Source organism: Biomphalaria glabrata, chromosome 6 (genome assembly GCF_947242115.1).
Source record: "Biomphalaria glabrata chromosome 6, xgBioGlab47.1, whole genome shotgun sequence".
In the NCBI taxonomy this organism is placed as follows: Eukaryota; Metazoa; Mollusca; class Gastropoda; family Planorbidae; genus Biomphalaria; species Biomphalaria glabrata.
Genome location: NC_074716.1, coordinates 8,061,749 through 8,080,699, shown reverse-complemented (window position 1 = coordinate 8,080,699; position 18,951 = coordinate 8,061,749). Strand labels below are relative to the sequence as shown.

General features: G+C 37.6%; 1 protein-coding gene across 2 annotated transcripts in view; it reads right to left on the bottom strand.

Annotated features, from left to right (window-relative positions):
* Positions 1-1,067: 1,067 nt before the first annotated feature.
* LOC106078559 (dorsal-ventral patterning tolloid-like protein 1) overlaps positions 1,068-18,951 on the bottom strand; it is a 37,711-nt gene continuing 19,827 nt past the window's right edge. The window contains exons 5-9 of one of the 2 annotated variants that reach the window (XM_056033849.1): positions 9,890-10,058; positions 7,249-7,290; positions 4,302-4,436; positions 2,568-2,686; positions 1,068-1,289 (exon numbers count right to left, since the gene is read on the bottom strand). In XM_056033849.1, the coding sequence (XP_055889824.1) occupies positions 1,203-1,289; positions 2,568-2,686; positions 4,302-4,436; positions 7,249-7,290; positions 9,890-10,058 (552 nt within the window). In that variant the 3' untranslated portion in view covers positions 1,068-1,202. The remainder of the gene's footprint in view (positions 1,290-2,567; positions 2,687-4,301; positions 4,437-7,248; positions 7,291-9,889; positions 10,059-18,951) is intronic. The other variant, XM_056033850.1, reaches the window with a different exon arrangement.

Here is an 18,951-nt window from a genome sequence, read left to right as displayed (position 1 = left end):
ATATCTTGTGTTAGTTTTTGTTTACAATGCATTTTCTCATAGTAACAAGAGTGTATGTTAAAAAAAAAAAGTTAATGGGGGGGGGGGGCGAACTTGAAATCAGCTCATTTCTCATCCTGGTATAAAAAAAAAATTGCTCATGCCAATTTTACTATACGAGGAACATCCGAGGTAATGTAGCGTACGTAAGTCTGTAATTGGTGTGGTCGTCATAGGTCCATCTTTGTGTTAAGTAAGACATCTCGTCGCGAACCTTTTTTTTTTCTTTTCGTTGCATAAAAGTTGTCACCATAAAGATGTACACCAGTCGGGAGAATTTCAACCTTCATTCTATCCAAAAACTTTGCAATATGATAAATGATTCATATTAGCGGAGACATTTTGAAAAGTCTTCCTCAGGAAGTCGATATTGTTGCAGACGTTTTGAAAAGTCCTCTTCCGGAAGTCGATATTGTTGCAGACGTTTTGAAACGTCTTCTTCCGGAAGTCGATATTGCTGCAGACGTTTTGAAAAGTCTTCTTCCGGAAGTCGATATTGTTGCAGACGTTTTGAAAAGTCTTCTTCCGGAAGTCGATATTGTTGCAGACGCTTCTCCTGAAAGGTCTTTATTTGAAAGGTACCCTTTCAGACCTTGTGATCTATGGGGCAGATGATGAAAAGGTTATATTTCTATGACCCACGGTTAACGAGGATGTCATGTGCCCAGCACAACGACCATCCGCCTTTACTTTTCATCGACTAATGTCAGGTACCCATGAGAGCCGGGTGGCCCAAGGATCTTAATTTTAAAATCTCAGCCCTCACCGGTATTCGAACACGGGACTCCCGGTTCGGAAGCCGCCGCGTCTCCCTTACTTAAAATATAATTTTAGATGTCATTTTGCTTGATTAATATTCAAACATGGATGGATACTTTAAATAAAAGTAAAATAATGAAATTTTAAATTCAAAGTAAGTTTTATCAAGATTGGTAAAGCGGTGCTGATTTAGCATACTGGATCAAAACAATTGAATTCACCAGTGTCAATTCATAAAACTATATGAAAACTCAAAACTCAGATTTTGTACAAAACATAAACTTTAATATAGTGTAACATAGCACGTGGGTGATACATAATAAATACAACATATTGAACGTCAGCTCCACCACCAACTGTATACATGGCCCTCTGTTAAAGTAATGCTTTTGTTTGCGACATAGTTAGACTTCTTTCTCGCCGATAAATTTGGTGAAAGCCTTGAAAGCTTTCTTTCTCCGTTCCTCTGCCTGGTTCTCTCTCATTCTTAGCTGGGAATGGAAAGGAAAGACAACCGATCATTACGCCTCATTGTTTAAAAAACAAATCTAAAGGGAAGCATTTACAACTATATCACTCAAAAATGTAGAAGCTATTTCCCTTTTTTGATAATCAAAATTATTAATTGACTGATTGGTTAATTTTTTTAATTGATTCGTGCTTTGTTAGGTGCAATAAATAATTGTTCAAAGTTTCAACTTGATCCGAGAATGGGTGTGGGAGAAATAATGTGTAGGCCTACAAACTTTTTACAAGACGGACAGACAGAGTGAGTTGATATAAGCTTTGAAAAATCACATTTAATAATACTACCAGCTTCCCAGCTTTAGGTTGGATGGCTGCCTGGTCGTGTGGTTTGTGCGCTGGACTGTCTTTCGGATTTATCGATGGTCCCTGGTTCAAACCCTGCCCGCTCCCATCCCCCGTCGTCCTGCGGGAGGTTAGGACTAGGAAGTAATTATCTTCAACTCTGAAGGAACATCCGACACATGTAAAACATTTTACAAACATTTGAAACTGATGAGCCAAGCCCACAGATGAAAGTGTATCCTACATATTCTTTTTTTTTTTCATTTTTAGCACCAACCCTTTTTTTTTCCCCAATGGACCTCATTCACCAATCGTAAACAAACAACAGTTAGCCATGTGATTCTCTATCTCTTCTATACAAATTACGTAAAACACAATGGCTATCACGTGACAATTTTTTCCCGTTGTTTTATCAATATTATCACGTGGCTAAATGTTGTTTGTTTACGATTGGTGAATGAGGTCCATTCTTCTTTACAACACTTTAAATTACAGACGTTCCTTCAAGAGAGAAGATAATTACGTCCTACGCAGTGTTAGATACAGTGTTAACTGTTTCTCTCCTTAAATATTTACCACATTCTGGTGGAATCAACGCTGGTATCGTCAGTTAGGAGAGAAAGAGTTAAATATAATCGTAGTTGTAAGTGGTGTACGTTTTGACCAGATGTTGAGGACTCTTCAGCAGCACTATGTGGTTCTTTAACCTGCTGAGCTGTTTAACAATGAGTGCAATCAAAATGGAATTACTATTCTGATGTTTTGAGGCTCAACTACCACACGCGTTTTAAGGGTTAAATGTTCGTAATATAGCCTGGCTTTGACTAAAATACAATTTGATGTAGTAGATAATATGCAAAGCGGAACAACAATCGAATTGATGCAGCTCGCCTCAGGTTAAAGAACGCAAAATTGTTTAGAAACAAATCCAGGAACTATGAATACGGTATGTTACCAACCTCCTCTACTCGAGAAGCAATCCAGTTACTCTGGCCTTCAATAAGACAAGTCATGAAACAGACTGACATAAAGACAAAGCACCCAATACTGAAACCAACAATAAATTGATTCATTTTACCTGAAAGGAAAAATAAAAAGTTTTACACGCAAGCAGGATGGACTACAACTTCATTAACAATGGCTTCACAATCTAATAGAATGAACATGGACTTGGGCAATACAGTAGAAATAACCTGGGATTGGCTACCTAGTAGAATTAGCAATGGCTTCACATCTTACTAGAATTAGCCTGATCTTGGAAATATAAGTAAAATAAATACGAGTTTCTCAATCTAGTAGAATTAAAAGTGGCTAGGCATTCTGTTGAGGGAAAAAGTTTGTGTTTATGTCTGTAGGTCCTACATGAAGGCCTACACATAACTCCGCTATCTTAACTGTAGCAGAAGGCCTACAGCCTTTCCTCTTCTTTTTTTTTCGTCTTTGACAACTCCTGGATGGTTAACTCTTGTTACTAATGTAGTAGCTTTCACAGTCTTCGTGGGTGGAAGGTGGCCGGGAAAAGTTGGTCAAATATTGAAATTCTGGAAATTCCCGAAAGAGAAGTTGTAAAGCGTGGCGCTAATGATGCGAATGTCGTGGGTTCTATTCGCATGGGCCTACCGGACAGTTTTTTTTTTTCAATGACGATCCAATAATATCGTAGCTATTCAATCAATTTCGATCCGATACAATTCGATTTCATCTATCCGATCAGCTCCAATCTGATCTGATCCAATCCAATCAGAACCAATTCGATCATATCTAATCATATCCAATCCGATGCTATCTAATCAGATCCAGTCCGATCCTATCTAATCAGATCTGATTGTTATGGTGTGTGTGTGTGTGTTTATACAGTGACAGTGGGAAGAGGTTAGCGATCGGTTGTGAATGATGCAACATAGTTGGCATTGTCGTCACCAGATCCTAGTTAGGACAGACGACTCCAGAACGTGAGACAGAAATGTTGTTATTGTAGTGTAGTGAGTTAGATTTTGTTAAAAGATATTATATAATGCTAAAGTCTACTACATTTAATTCATTTATCACAAGCTATTTTTTTTTCTATATTATAAATTGAATTCCATTTAGTTTTGTTCACAAAATGAAGTTATTCAAGTTTTTTGTTAAAATTTCTTAGTTAAGATATATTAAGCCTGCAAATGTTTAGTTGTCTACCAGCAGTATGGTGCTATAAGTGATCGACAGGTTAAAACACAGATTCGATCAAATTTTATTTAAACACAAAGGAGGAATTGATTTTTTTTTTTTAAATGTGTACTAGCATATTTGTTTATATGTAAGGTCACGACTAAATTGTAGAACCTACTTATCGTCACGTGCTTGCAACGCTTAATTTTGTTGCATTTATATTTCATTTAAAAAAAAAACAAGACTAACTTCCTGCAGCTTGTCTATAATAGTCTACTACTGTCATAGATTATTATATATATCGTGTTATTTGTTTGCCAATGCACAAAAACGTTTGAAATTGCAAAGCCTCATTTATTTTAAGTTTTGTTTTTGGCCATACAGAAATACACACTGGCAATAGCTCCATGAACGTTGACTGCCAGAACGAGGCAATTTCAAGGGAACTGTGGGATGGTACAACAGAGTGATTCTCGGTTAAGTAAAGCACAAGATCTTAGAAATACAACTTGTAATAAAGAATCGAAGCTTGGTCAACTTACTTAGGTTGATTCCTTCACATCCGCTTTCATCACAGTCCACAGTGCAACCACAATCATTGACTCGATCACAGCGGTAGGACATGCTGATACACTCTTTGTTACGACATTCAAACTCGTAGGAGCGACACTCACGTTCTGAGGCGAGAAATACGGAACATAGTGAAACACTTCAGACACAACGAGGTTCAGGTGGATTAGTGAATTGCTTGATAAGTTAGACACAATGAGGTTCAGGTGGATTAGTGAATTGCTTGATAAGTTAGACACAACGAGGTCTGAGTAGATTAGTGAATTGCTTGATAAGTTAGACACAAAGAGGTCTGAGTAGATTAGTGAATTGCTTGATAAGTTAAACACAGTGAGGTCTAAGTAGATTAGTGAATTGCTTGATAAGTTAGACAGGTAAACACAACGAAGTTCAGGTAGAATGTGAATTGGTTGATAAGTTAAAAGCAACGAGGTTCAGGTAGATTGATGAATTGCTTGATTAGTTAGACACAACGAGGTTCAGGTAGATTGATGAATTGCTTGATTAGTTAGACACAACGAGGTTCAGGTAGATTGATGAATTGCTTGATTAGTTAGACACAACGAGGTTCAGATAGATTGATGAATTGCTTGATTAGTTAGACACAACGAGGTTCAGATAGATTGATGAATTGCTTGATTAGTTAGACACAACGAGGTTCAGGTAGATTGATGAATTGCTTGATTAGTTAGACACAACGAGGTTCAGGTAGATTGATGAATTGCTTGATTAGTTAGACACAACGAGGTTCAGATAGATTGATGAATTGCTTGATTAGTTAGACACAACGAGGTTCAGATAGATTGATGAATTGCTTGATTAGTTAGACACAACGAGGTTCAGGTAGATTGATGAATTGCTTGATTAGTTAGACACAACGAGGTTCAGGTAGATTGATGAATTGCTTGATTAGTTAGACACAACGAGGTTCAGGTAGATTGATGAATTGCTTGATTAGTTAGACACAACGAGGTTCAGGTAGATTGATGAATTGCTTGATTAGTTAGACACAACGAGGTTCAGATAGATTGATGAATTGCTTGATTAGTTAGACACAACGAGGTTCAGATAGATTGATGAATTGCTTGATTAGTTAGACACAACGAGGTTCAGATAGATTGATGAATTGCTTGATTAGTTAGACACAACGAGGTTCAGATAGATTGATGAATTGCTTGATTAATTAGACACAACGAGGTTCAGGTAGATTGATGAATTGCTTGATTAGTTAGACACAACGAGGTTCAGATAGATTGATGAATTGCTTGATTAGTTAGACACAACGAGGTTCAGATAGATTGATGAATTGCTTGATTAGTTAGACACAACGAGGTTCAGGTAGATTGATGAATTGCTTGATTAGTTAGACACAACGAGGTTCAGATAGATTGATGAATTGCTTGATTAGTTAGACACAACGAGGTTCAGATAGATTGATGAATTGCTTGATTAATTAGACACAACGAGGTTCAGATAGATTGATGAATTGCTTGATTAGTTAGACACAACGAGGTTCAGATAGATTGATGAATTGCTTGATTAGTTAGACACAACGAGGTTCAGATAGATTGATGAATTGCTTGATTAATTAGACACAACGAGGTTCAGATAGATTGATGAATTGCTTGATTAGTTAGACACAACGAGGTTCAGGTAGATTAGTGAATCGCTTGCACAGCGCCCGAAAAAGAATGCAGTGAAAAGGAGAGACAAACCCAGAATTGGGACAAACTTAAACCTAGTCATACACAATAAAGCCCTGGCTTTGGAACGTTGGAACCCTTTTGAAAATCCACAATGGAGTCCCAATTATACGAATAAATAGAAATCTACAGTGGTGAGTAAATTACGGGCCATATGCCATAAAACGGGTTTTGTCATTTTCATTTACTTTCTTGTGGAGCTGACCCCTTGAAATATGGATTTTTTCTCTATTGTTGGTGCCCCTTTCTTGTGGAGCTGACCCCTTGAAATATATGGATTTTTTCTCTTTTGTTGGTGCCCCTTTCTTGTGGAGCTGACCCCTTGAAATATGGATTTTTCTCTTTTGTGGGTGCCCCTTTCTTGTGGAGCTGACCCGTTGAAATATGGATTTTTTCTCTATTGTGGGTGCCCCTTTGTTGTGGAGCTGACCCCTTGAAATATGGATTTTTTTCTCTATTGTGGGTGCCCCTTTCTTGTGGAGCTGACCCCTTGAAATGTGGATTTTTTTCTCTATTGTGGGTGCCCCTTTCTTGTGGAGCTGACCCCTTGAAATATGGATTTTTCTCTTTTGTGGGGGCCCCTTTCTTGTGCGAGTCCCCTTGGCTATAGCTCCGCCTGCCCTCCCTTCAGTCTGGCTCTGATCAGTCCGTCTACCTAAAAAAAATCAACGACTACCAAGAAGTGGTTCTCTCAACCCTTCTATATGGATCTGAGACATTAGCAGCGTACCATACAGAAAGCAACTAAGGCCTCTTTAACGCTTTCAACAAACATGCCTGCGTCCCAACATGAATATATGATGGCAAGACCGCAATATGTGCGTTGGTCTGTCGTTCGGTCTTCTCGACGGTCCCGGGTTCATACCCTGCCCGCTGCTACCCCCGTCCCCGTCGTCCTGGAAGTTTAGACTAGGAAGTAAATTATGTTCAACTCCGAAGGAACATCAGAAACCTGTACCACAACTAACAAACCACACAGAGCGATGTTCTTGACTTACACTGACCTAGAAACACACGTAGGACGTAATACTCTTCTTTTTGAAAGTAACGTTTGTATTTGATAGGAAATAAAAGAAGATATAAAATATGAACGGTATGACAACATTAAACGTGTAAAAAACAAGACTATTCTCCTGCACTATTAGAACTGAATGACAAATTATAATTCATTTATATGTATTCTATGGGTGATGTACTTTTACAAGGAATTTTGTACCTGCTGGTTTCTTCTTGCTATCAAGGAGCACTGTTAAATTGGCTGGAATAAAAACAACACATGATTAATGGTTAAAAAAAAATGTACGAACAAATATTTCTAAAGCATTGCAACTCTAGGGGACAATAGGGATTTCAAATGTAGACATTTTAATAGCCAACGGTATTAGAGCTAGATCGCAGATCAATATATTTCAGGGCTTGGCTTCAGAACATGGGGTCCTGTGTTCGAATCTCGGTGAAGACTGGGATTTTTTAATTTCGGGATTTTTAGGGCGCCCCTGAGTTCACCAAACTCTATTAGATACCGGACTTCAATTGGGGAAAGTAAAGGCGGTTGGTCGTTGTGCTGGCCACATGACAGCCTGCTCGTTAACCGTTGGCCAAAGAAACATATGACCTTAACATCACCTGCCCTATAGACTGCATGGTCTGAAAGGGGAACTATATGCAATTAACATATGAGCATGATCAATTCTAGATGGCATATAGGTGTGATACATCCTTGATAACACACACCCTAAATGGCAAGTAGGAATACATTGATATATTCTTGATAATATGTAGGAATGATACATTCTTAAGAACACGAGGAATTGATACATTCTTAAGAACACGAGGAATGATACATTCTTAAGAACACGAGGAATTGATACATTCTTAAGAACACGAGGAATGATACATTCTTAAGAACACGAGGTATGATACATTCTTAAGAACACGAGGAATTGATACATTCTTAAGAACACGAGGAATGATACATTCTTAAGAACACGAGGAATTGATACATTCTTAAGAACACGAGGAATTGATACATTCTTAAGAACAATAGGAATTGATACATTCTTAAGAACACGAGGTATGATACATTCTTAAGAACACGAGGTATGATACATTCTTAAGAACACGAGGAATTGATACATTCTTAAGAACACGAGGAATTGATACATTCTTAAGAACACGAGGTATGATACATTCTTAAGAACACGAGGAATTGATACATTCTTAAGAACACGAGGTATGATACATTCTTAAGAACACGAGGAATTGATACATTCTTAAGAACACGAGGAATTGATACATTCTTAAGAACACGAGGAATTGATACATTCTTAAGTACACGAGGAATTGATACATTCTTAAGAACACGAGGAATTGATACATTCTTAAGAACACGAGGAATTGATACATTCTTAAGAACACGAGGAATTGATACATTCTTAAGAACACGAGGAATTGATACATTCTTAAGAACACGAGGAATTGATACATTCTTAAGAACACGAGGAATTGATACATTCTTAAGTACACGAGGAATTGATACATTCTTAAGAACACGAGGAATTGATACATTCTTAAGAACACGAGGAATTGATACATTCTTAAGAACACGAGAAATTGATACATTCTTAAGAACACGAGGAATTGATACATTCTTAAGAACACGAGGAATTGATACATTCTTAAGAACACGAGGAATTGATACATTCTTAAGAACACGAGGAATTGATACATTCTTAAGAACACGAGGAATTGATACATTCTTAAGAACACGAGGAATTGATACATTCTTAAGAACACGAGGAATTGATACATTCTTAAGAACACGAGGAATTGATACATTCTTAAGAACACGAGGAATTGATACATTCTTAAGTACACGAGGAATTGATACATTCTTAAGAACACGAGGAATTGATACATTCTTAAGTACACGAGGAATTGATACATTCTTAAGAACACGAGGAATTGATACATTCTTAAGTACACGAGGAATTGATACATTCTTAAGAACACGAGGAATTGATACATTCTTAAGTACACGAGGAATTGATACATTCTTAAGAACACGAGGAATTGATACATTCTTAAGAACACGAGGAATTGATACATTCTTAAGAACACGAGGAATTGATACATTCTTAAGAACACGAGGAATTGATACATTCTTAAGAACACGAGGAATTGATACATTCTTAAGAACACGAGGAATTGATACATTCTTAAGAACACGAGGAATTGATACATTCTTAAGAACACGAGGAATTGATACATTCTTAAGAACAAGAGGAATTGATACATTCTTAAGAACAAGAGGAATTGATACATTCTTAAGAACACGAGGAATTGATACATTCTTAAGAACACGAGGAATTGATACATTCTTAAGAACACGAGGAATGATGCGCCCTTAATGTTCAATTCGCTATTGGAGATCTCCATACTACAAGTTTTTCAGTCAGCTGTTGACATTTTGTTTCGCTAGTGTTTCCCCAGGGGTGCGCGAAGACTTTGGAGGGCGTACGCGTTTTACCTCATTAACTATGCTGGTTTTGTTTAAATACCCATTTATTAGGTTCTGTTAATAAATTAAAGTGGGGGAGGGGGGGGCGAGGGTACTCAGCATTACAAAAGTTATAAAAGGGGTACACATAGGTCAAAAGTTTGTGAACCACTGCTCTATTTGATTCTACGATGCTAAAAAAATTATCATGATATGATGATAGGATTTATGAAAAGCATATAGTTTATCAATACTTTCACATTATTTACTCTGAATACACTTTGCTTTATATGAATTTGCTTCCATTGTAGGAAAATCTTCAACACTGCTATAGATCTAGTAATGAATGTATTGTTACCGTCAGTGAAGGCCCTAAACTCAGCATAAAGCTTGGTGTGGCCTTCAGTATAATTGTCCGTTTTCAGCAAGAGCCACAGCCACTGGGAAGTTGACTGGATGATCCGATAGTCTCCCCTTTCGTCGCACAGCTCGGATAAAATAGCGGCGTTTTTGTTACCGTCTCGAACCTAGAGACCGGAAACAACAAACCCACATGCATAAGTAGGCCTACAAGAAATCAGCGTTTGTTACAAACTTATAGTCTATCTGTCTGTCTGGTAAAATAGTTTTTAGGCCTACACGTTATTTCTCCTACACCCAATCTCGAATCAAATTGGAATTTTGCACAATTATTTCTTTTACCTGACAACACAAGAATCAATTTAAAAAAATTGCTAATTAGTTTAATGAACTATTGGTAATTAAATATTTTGTTTGGTGTCTCCAACAAGAGAAAGAAATTTTACTTGACTTTTCCGGTGGTAGGGCCTATCAGTTGACTTCTATTTAGTTAAAAATTGTTTTAGATCATTATTTTTTACTTTGTTTCTAGAAACACGCATATTGAAGATGAAAGCTTTGTATATTTATTAATTCAAGTTAAATTCAGCTTTCTTGTAAAGATGTTTTTTTTTTTTTGTTTATTTCAAGTTCTGCATTGAGAATATAATACGCCTACACGGTCATTAGTTTAGCTTTATTAGCTCTTTGGAGCTACAAACCAACGACCCAGTCGGCCTAATCACCCATACAATCTCTAGATCCAGTGCCCGATTTACGCCAGTACAAGACTCCCACTGCCTTACCCGTAAATGGCCATCCATATTTCAAAAGATATATACTTAACAAATAATAAGCACATTACATGTGATAAAATAAGTGAAATTAAAATAACTTTATAAGTGGGACAACTTTATTCACAAATGAAACAATTGACACAGGTACTTTTAGATTTATTAATTTTATTAAGTGCATTTAGCTTGAAGAGCTGTCAAGGGTCTACAATCTGTGTCTTATGGAAAGATATTAAAGAAGACTTCACAGACTGGACAAGTTGAGCGTGTCTCTTGTCACGGCAGGATAACTCAGGTACCTATGGGTGAAGAATACATAAATCTTGTCTGTGTGCATGCGTGGACGGCTGCCTGGTCGTGCGATATGCGCACTAGTCCGTCACAGATGTTTACGACGCGGTCAGTGTTCAGGCTTTCTTTAACGATTGGTCTCAGACTCGTTCTATCTTCTCGATGGTCCCGGTTCGTGCCCTGCCCGCTGCCATCCCCCGTTGTCCTGCGGGAAGTTTGGACTAGGAAGTAAATTATCTTCAACTCTGAAGGAACATCCGAAACATGTAAAACATTTTACTAACAATAAAAAAAAAACCTAACCTTGGTTAGGCCAATACTAGAATATGCATCCTCAGTTTGGGACCCCTCGACTCAAGAAAACATTAAGAAACTAGAACAGACACAAAATAGAGCAGTGAGATTCATAACAAACGAATATTTACATTTGACTAGAGTAACACCTTTAGTAAAATCAGTAAATTTAGAAAGCCTTCAGGACAGAAGACTCAAAAGTAAAGTAGCTATTATACATAAAACACTGAAACATAATCTTCAAATACAACGTTACTTTCAAAAATGAAGATGATTACGTCCTTCGCGTCATGCATTTAGTCATGCATATAAACCAATAACTTAAATTCTGCCAAGTCACTGGTTTTCCTGGCTAGCTCAGGCAACCCATTTCATGCTTTAATAGCACTAGGGAAGAAGGAGTATTTGTACAATTTTGTCCTAGCATATGGAACGAGAAATGTGCCTTTATCTTTGTGTCTTTCTGAGTATTTAGTTAAATTTTGTTTTTGTATTTGCATCTATATTGTTATTGTTACAGTAGTTAAGCTGGGGTTGTCAACTGTAGTCAAACTGAACTTCCATTTTGGACTATTAAAAATTATCTTATCTTGAAAACAAGCACTTCTAGTTTGGTTGTACCAAGTAAATTTATTTCATCACTTCGGCTAAGTCTTTGATTTGAAAAAAAAAAATAATAAAAGTATTTTTTTTGTATAACACAAACTCTTAGGCATCACTAGTGGGTAAGTCGTACTCTCAGATTACTTTTCATATAATATTGTTATAACCTTGCCATGCACACCGCCATTCAAGATAGTGCAGAAGGTGCGCACTGTTATTAAATTAACTATTGGTTATTAACTTTGTTTGAAATCGAACAAGGAAAAGAAATCTTAATTGACACGTGGTGGTATAAGTTGAATATCCCCTTGAGGAGGCTTGAGCCCAAATTGAACAAATTTGTTTTTTTTAATGCTTGTAAAAAGCGATCACAGTAACATTCACTCAGATACCCCGTTTATCCTCCCCCCCCCCCCTCCTTTTTTTCCAACTGGTCCAGACAAGAGATAGGATCATAGCGCATTGAGAAAGCTAAAAGCAAGTGCGCTAAACAAAAAAACAATAGGTAAACTAATTCTAAACGAACAGATTTATTTTTGTTTATCTAGAATAGCCTAGATGTATAAATACGTGCTTGGTCCAAACTGATTGATACAATTACACTTAATATAAGCTTTGTTTTTTTTTTATAATCATTTTTATTGTTTTTCTTGTTGGATTGAGTTTGAAAGGATTAAAACATCAATCCATTTAATATTGATATTGTGTTACTTCAGTGCATAATTAAAAAATCCGCGATTGTGTGCGTTGTTGTACGTAGGGACTACTTCTTCTTCTAGCCAGCGTTATTGCTGCTGAGCTGTGAGCTATTTTGCAGTCGATACCAAGGAAAAAAGTGTGCTGTTTTCTTCAGTTGTTCAGCACTGCTGTACAGGGTGTTGGTTATGTTGGGCTGTAGTGGAAGTAGGGTCTGCCTAAGGAGGGTTAGGAAGGGGCATTGGATATGGTTTACGGTTTCATAAGGGTGGGCGCAGTGTCTGCAAAGGGGGAGTTGTGTGGAGTTTATTTTGTTCAGATGGTAATTTAATAGAGGTGTGTGTACGTAGGGACAAAATTAATTCAAATGATGAACAATTTTTCAAATCAATGAACTCACAAAAGATAAACGTAACACCAAGTTTATTTTGCAATTTACAAAGTGATGACCAACATTGAGGCGCATGAACTTTTACTATACATAAGGGAGACACTTTAGCTCAAAATGGCACATAAAAGACTTTTCTCAGATCAACAGGCTCATGATTTTAAAAACCCTATATTTTCTCTGACTTCAGACTATCAATGACTCTTATATAATATTACTGATTATTTCATCAACAACAAGATGTGTATTTACATATTCAATCATTGCTATTTGGTTCGCCTTCTTATGAGAGTAAGTCGGGATATCTCTTTTCACCTAATAAAAATATCGATATTTATAAAGCAGTGGTTCTCACCCCTAGGGCAATGAGACCTGGGTGCTCTATCGAAGGCATCCAATGCTTCTCGAACACTTCCAAAAAATGGTATGTCTTCGCTCCATAAGGACATGCGTTGGCATGACAACATTACAAATAACCATATACTGATGAATGTCGTTGTGGACAGTATAAAAACACTAATTACCATTCGACAAAAGCTGCGCTGGGCCGGACACTTATTCAGCATGGGAGATGACCGCATGCCAAAGGCGAGCTTAAAAGAGAACGGCATAACGGTGGTGCCCCTGTAAGCACTATAAAAAAGAAACACATGCGCCATTTTGCCCTCACTGACACAGAGGAAAGTAGTTGGCAACAGATGGTCTCCGAAGAACTCTCAAGAAGGCTGCGGGTCACACATTTGAGACAGCGCGGAGGCGTCTAACACAACTTAAATAGACCCCCCAGTGGACAAAGCTTTATCTGCATTAGATTTAGGTCGCAACTGTTTTTTTCGTGGGTAATTTTCTCCTATGTGTATTAGCCTTCAACGAAAACAAAACAAATTTACGAGAGATTTTATTATACAAAATGTTTAATTGGAGGGGGGGGGGCGCAGCATAAACCGGAAGTTGGGGGATGGAAACTAGGAACTAATCCGAAAGGGTGACAGCGACCCTAGCAACGTTTCTGACAAGGGAGCCTATCCCAGAGAGCGCCAACGGTCTTCAAGGCAAATCAAGATTTATTGGAAATTTTCAAATGCTATTTTGATATTGAGAACTGACCGACTGCATCTCAAATAACAACATTTTTTTATTTTTAAGAATCATTCAATCATATGGAGTCGTTAGAAATACCGTACCAGAATCTGCGAGGTGGCAATAGAAAAAGGGGAAGTCTCTCTATGAATTGAAGATCCTGATATAAATAACCCGTACTACAAAATGCCGTTTATAAAATGCCCCAAGATTTGTTTGTTAGTGCTAGTTTTTCAGTAGAAAGCGAAAAAGAGTCATTGATAGTATGAAGCCAGAGATAAGTCCACGACTGACACAAGTGTCCTTAAGTCCAGATTTGATTTTTTTTCTTAATGTTCAGAATGTATCCAACAATGATATTGATGAACCGTCACGAAAGTAATTGTAAACATTTGAATGAATTTTATACTACAGGTTTTACTGGAGCAAAGCTCCATGTTAAAACTTGTGTCTTGAGCCTGTTTGCAGTGGCGTAGCAGACATTGCGTTGACGGGTTCATTAGGGGGCTTATAATCAGTCTTCCAGTTTCTAAAAGAAAGGGGGACCATCAATATTCTTGAGCCAGGGCCCACGAGTACCTTGCTACGCCACTACCTGTGTATCTCAAAAGAAATTCTAGTATTTTGCAGTTTGTAGACGTAGGTTCATACATAGGGAAAATAATTCTTGATAAATTGTGGATATTTCAATGTTGTTTCTACATATTACTATTTGTTTTTATAGTCTTATTAAAAGTAAATTTTATATACTATATTAATATACCTTTTTTTTTTTGAAAAGAATATGGAACCTTTATTTAAGTGTCTGGCCACCGGAACTACGTATGATAGGTCACAGTACGAAGACAAACTGTTTACAATGTTCAGTGCACATGTTTCATTTCAAAACATAGAGCTTGTTTTTAATAAAACCCCAAATCCAACTATTTCAAGTGTTTTTTTTTTTTGGGGGGGGGGGGGCTCTATGCAATGATGCATTGGATATTCAAAAACGTTTTGAGCTTTTGAGACCAAACACGACCAAATATCATACACCCTTGATGGTATGTAGGAGTACCTTGATACATTCTTGATAATATGCAGGAATGATACATTCTTAAATAAACATGAATTTCAATGTGTCTGACATGCACTATTAATACACTTGGTAGTTTTTTTTGTTGTTTTTTTCTTCTCATGTCTCCATTAGTACAACATATCAGCCTTTATGAAAAGCCATTACTATAGTAACTATTTTTAGCGTAACTGTTTGACACGTGACTTCCGTATCCGCCATTGAACTTGCCTTTGGATTTTCCGAAAAGACCGCCAAGAGCTTGTTTGACTTGCTCCAACAGAAGGTACAGAGTGTTGAGAACGCCACACAGAGAATTGTCTACACCAGCCTTTCTATTGTAGGCGGGGCCAGTCCAATACTTGACAGCTTGCACGCGGTCTCTGTATATTCTGCCCTGCGAGACATCGTCTGTTGGTGGTATGTATTCTTCTGTTGGTGTGGAATTACTTGGTAGAACATTATAACCTGGTGGCGTGAAACTAGTGGGAGGAACATAATAAGTTGTAGGCACATAGTCAGGAGGAACATAATCAGTTGTAGGCACATAGTCAGGAGGAACATAATCAGTTGTAGGCACATAGTCAGGAGGAACATAATCAGTTGTAGGCACATAGTCAGGAGGAACATATTCTAGTGGAACATAATCAGTTGTAGGCACATAGTCAAGAGGAACATAATCAGTTGTAGGCACATAGTCAGGAGGAACATATTCTAGTGGAACATAATCAGTTGTAGGCACATAGTCAGGAGGAACATAATCAGTTGTAGGCACATAGTCAGGAGGAACATAATCCGTTGGAGGAACATTATCTTCTGATGGCAGATAATCAGTTGGAGAAACATCTGGTGGCACATAGTCACTGGGTGAAGGAATATTATCTTCTGGTGGAATATAATCCGTAGGAGGAACAATATCTACAGGTGGCACGTAGTCAGTTGGAAGAACATAATCATCTGGTGGCGCATAGTTACTTAGTGGAATAGGATCTCCTGGTGAAGTATAGTCACTATATGGAACATGATTTTCAGGTGGCGTGTAGTCACTATATGGATCAAACTGGCCTTGTGCTGTATATTCGCTATATGGAACATAATCTTTTGGTGGTAAACTATCTCCTGGTTGAGCATAGCCACTTGGTGGAACATGAACCCCATCTGTTTTGAAGTCTCCTGGTGGAACATAATTTCCTGGTCGATTGTAACTTCCGGGTGGGACATAACCTGATTTCTGGCCTGCGTACCAGACCTGGCCTGGGACATAACCTGATTTCTGGCCTGCGTACCAGACCTGGCCTACTGCTGCTTTGTAGCCTCCATGGCCCACATTCGGACATATTTGACGAATAAGCTTCTGAGCTTGTTCGATGGTTTGCTTTACAAACTTAAAAATGTCAAGCAAATTAAGGCCAAGAATAGGCTTCACCTTGACTACATTAATACCGCCTAGAAAAGGAAGAAATCGTTTTCTTTCATCGACACCAGATACAGGAGCACCGATCGCCAATGCGAACAAAGTCACAGCCACTGTGGCAAAGGTGAAAGCCATGTTGAGTATCAATTGTTCAACTATTGGAGTCGAACTTTCGATTTCATGTATCCACAAGTACCCATGTACGGCACGGCACTCTACTTTTAATGTTTTATACACTGGCGGCTATGTTTTTGTCCACTCCAGATGTTGTTTCATTAAGAGATGGAATTATCACTGCTGTAGTCTATATCAGATAAAAACCAATGTTATTGTACAAAAACAACCCTCGTATTGACGTTATTATTGACTCCCAGGAGAAGGTTCTTAATTAAATGATTTGTTGAGCTTACTTCCCAGGTATATTTCTGAATATAGAGCTAGCATCCTAAGAGAAAGCTAGTCCCCCCTTCCCCTTCCCCATTTTTAAATCATGGCTACGTAGTAGTGCGCACTGTATGTGAAAGTACTAATAAATCTTCCTGAGGATTTTATTTTTTAGAGAAACTTCGTATCCTATTTGTTTTCCAAAGACTGAAAAGTAGAAATAAGTTTAGTGATTTCAATTGGTGAAGAGTCAATGACATTGTTATCATATTTATGGGCAATGTGTCTTGTTACTACTCCCAGTAGTTGGGTTGTAGCTCTAGAAAGCTGGTGTAACGAAACTGTTGTAGGTGTAGTAGCCTCTGAATTCAGAGCTTGAATAAAAGTTGAGCAAATAAAAGTTGAGCAAACGTTATTTCAAAAAAAAAATATGTTCAGCTTTAACTTGAATGTAGATGTAATGTATATAGAAACACGAGTGAACTAGTCTAGTCTCTTCAAACGTCAACAAAACACAGGTCACTCTAACAAAAAATACACATCTTTCTGTTACTAGTCTCTCGCTTGTCTTCCCCTGTTCAACTTCCCCTCCCTATTCATAACTTCAACAGCGACAGACTTTCTCATAGTTACACCAGACCTTCCCATAGTTACACCAGACCTTCTCATAGTTACACCAGACCTTTTCATAGTTACACCAGACCTTATTGAACTAATAGAAACAATTATACACCATACTCCACAATCCACATTACATCAGAAACTAACACACAAACACACGCACACTCCACAACATTCTCTTCACATCTGTTAAATATGTGTCTTGTAGGCCAGATAGAACCATGTCTTGTAGTTGTAGGCCAGATAGAACCAAGTCTTGTAGGCCAGATAGAACCAAAATCTTCTAGGCCTGATAGAACATAGTCTTGTAGGCCAGATAGAACCAAGTATTGAAGGCCAGATAGAACCAAAATCTTCTAGGCCTGATAGAACATAGTCTTGTAGGCCAGATAGAACCAAGTCTTGAATGCCAGATAGAACCAAAATCTTCTAGGCCTGATAGAACATAGTCTTGTAGGCCAGATAGAACTAAGTCTTGTAGGCCAGATAGAACCAAGTCTTGTATTTTAGATAGAACCTATTGCAGGGATATTTACGCCCCGCGCATTGTTAAAAAAAAAAAATCAACAATGAATTAATTAAATGTTGGTCGTTTATGGAACTTTTTTTTTGTTTATCTAGAAATTTGGAATAGTCCATCACTTTTTAATATCCAGTAAAAATGCTCATAAAGTGCTAATACTGGATGAAAACAAAATATGGAGAAATGTGTGGGCAATGTAAGGTAACTCAAAGAAAAACTAAAGAAATTGAAATGAGGAAGATAGATAGATAGATAGATAGATAGATAGATAGATAGATAGATAGATAGATAGATAGATAGATAGATAGATAGATAGATAGATAGATAGATATCCCTTTTAGATCTTGCAATCTATAGTGCAGATGATGTAAAGGTCCTCTGTTTTTATGGCCGACGGTTAACAAGAGTGTCATATGGCCAGAATAACGACTAAACGCCTTTACTTTTCCCAATTAGAGTTGGATGCACTCAGGAGGATCCTGAAAATGCAAAAATTAAAAATCAGGTCTTCTTCGAGATACGAATCCAAGACTCTTCGGTTATAAAGCCAAGCGCTCTACCATTCAGTCACCACACACCCCATATATATCGAATACATATTGTTATGACTTTGCCATGCGCACCGCCATCCAAGATAGTGCAGAAAGAAGGTGCGCACTATCAGTGACCAGACAAGTCGGATGTTGACATAAGAGACAAACGATTTCCGCCCAAGTAGAGAGCCAATATGGAGATGCTGTGCTCAAGGCAGATGCCGCTTTGTGTTTGTCATGTCTTAGTGTAAATAAACGTCTATGTCCTCGTTGAGTTGCCTCACTTAAGTTATTACAATATTTTAAATTTAGGCCTACGCTATGAATGATTATTACAGCTATTCCATCCAGTTTTGCAATATATACGGGCTTCTTTCTGGAATTAGTGAAATGACTGTAAATGGTA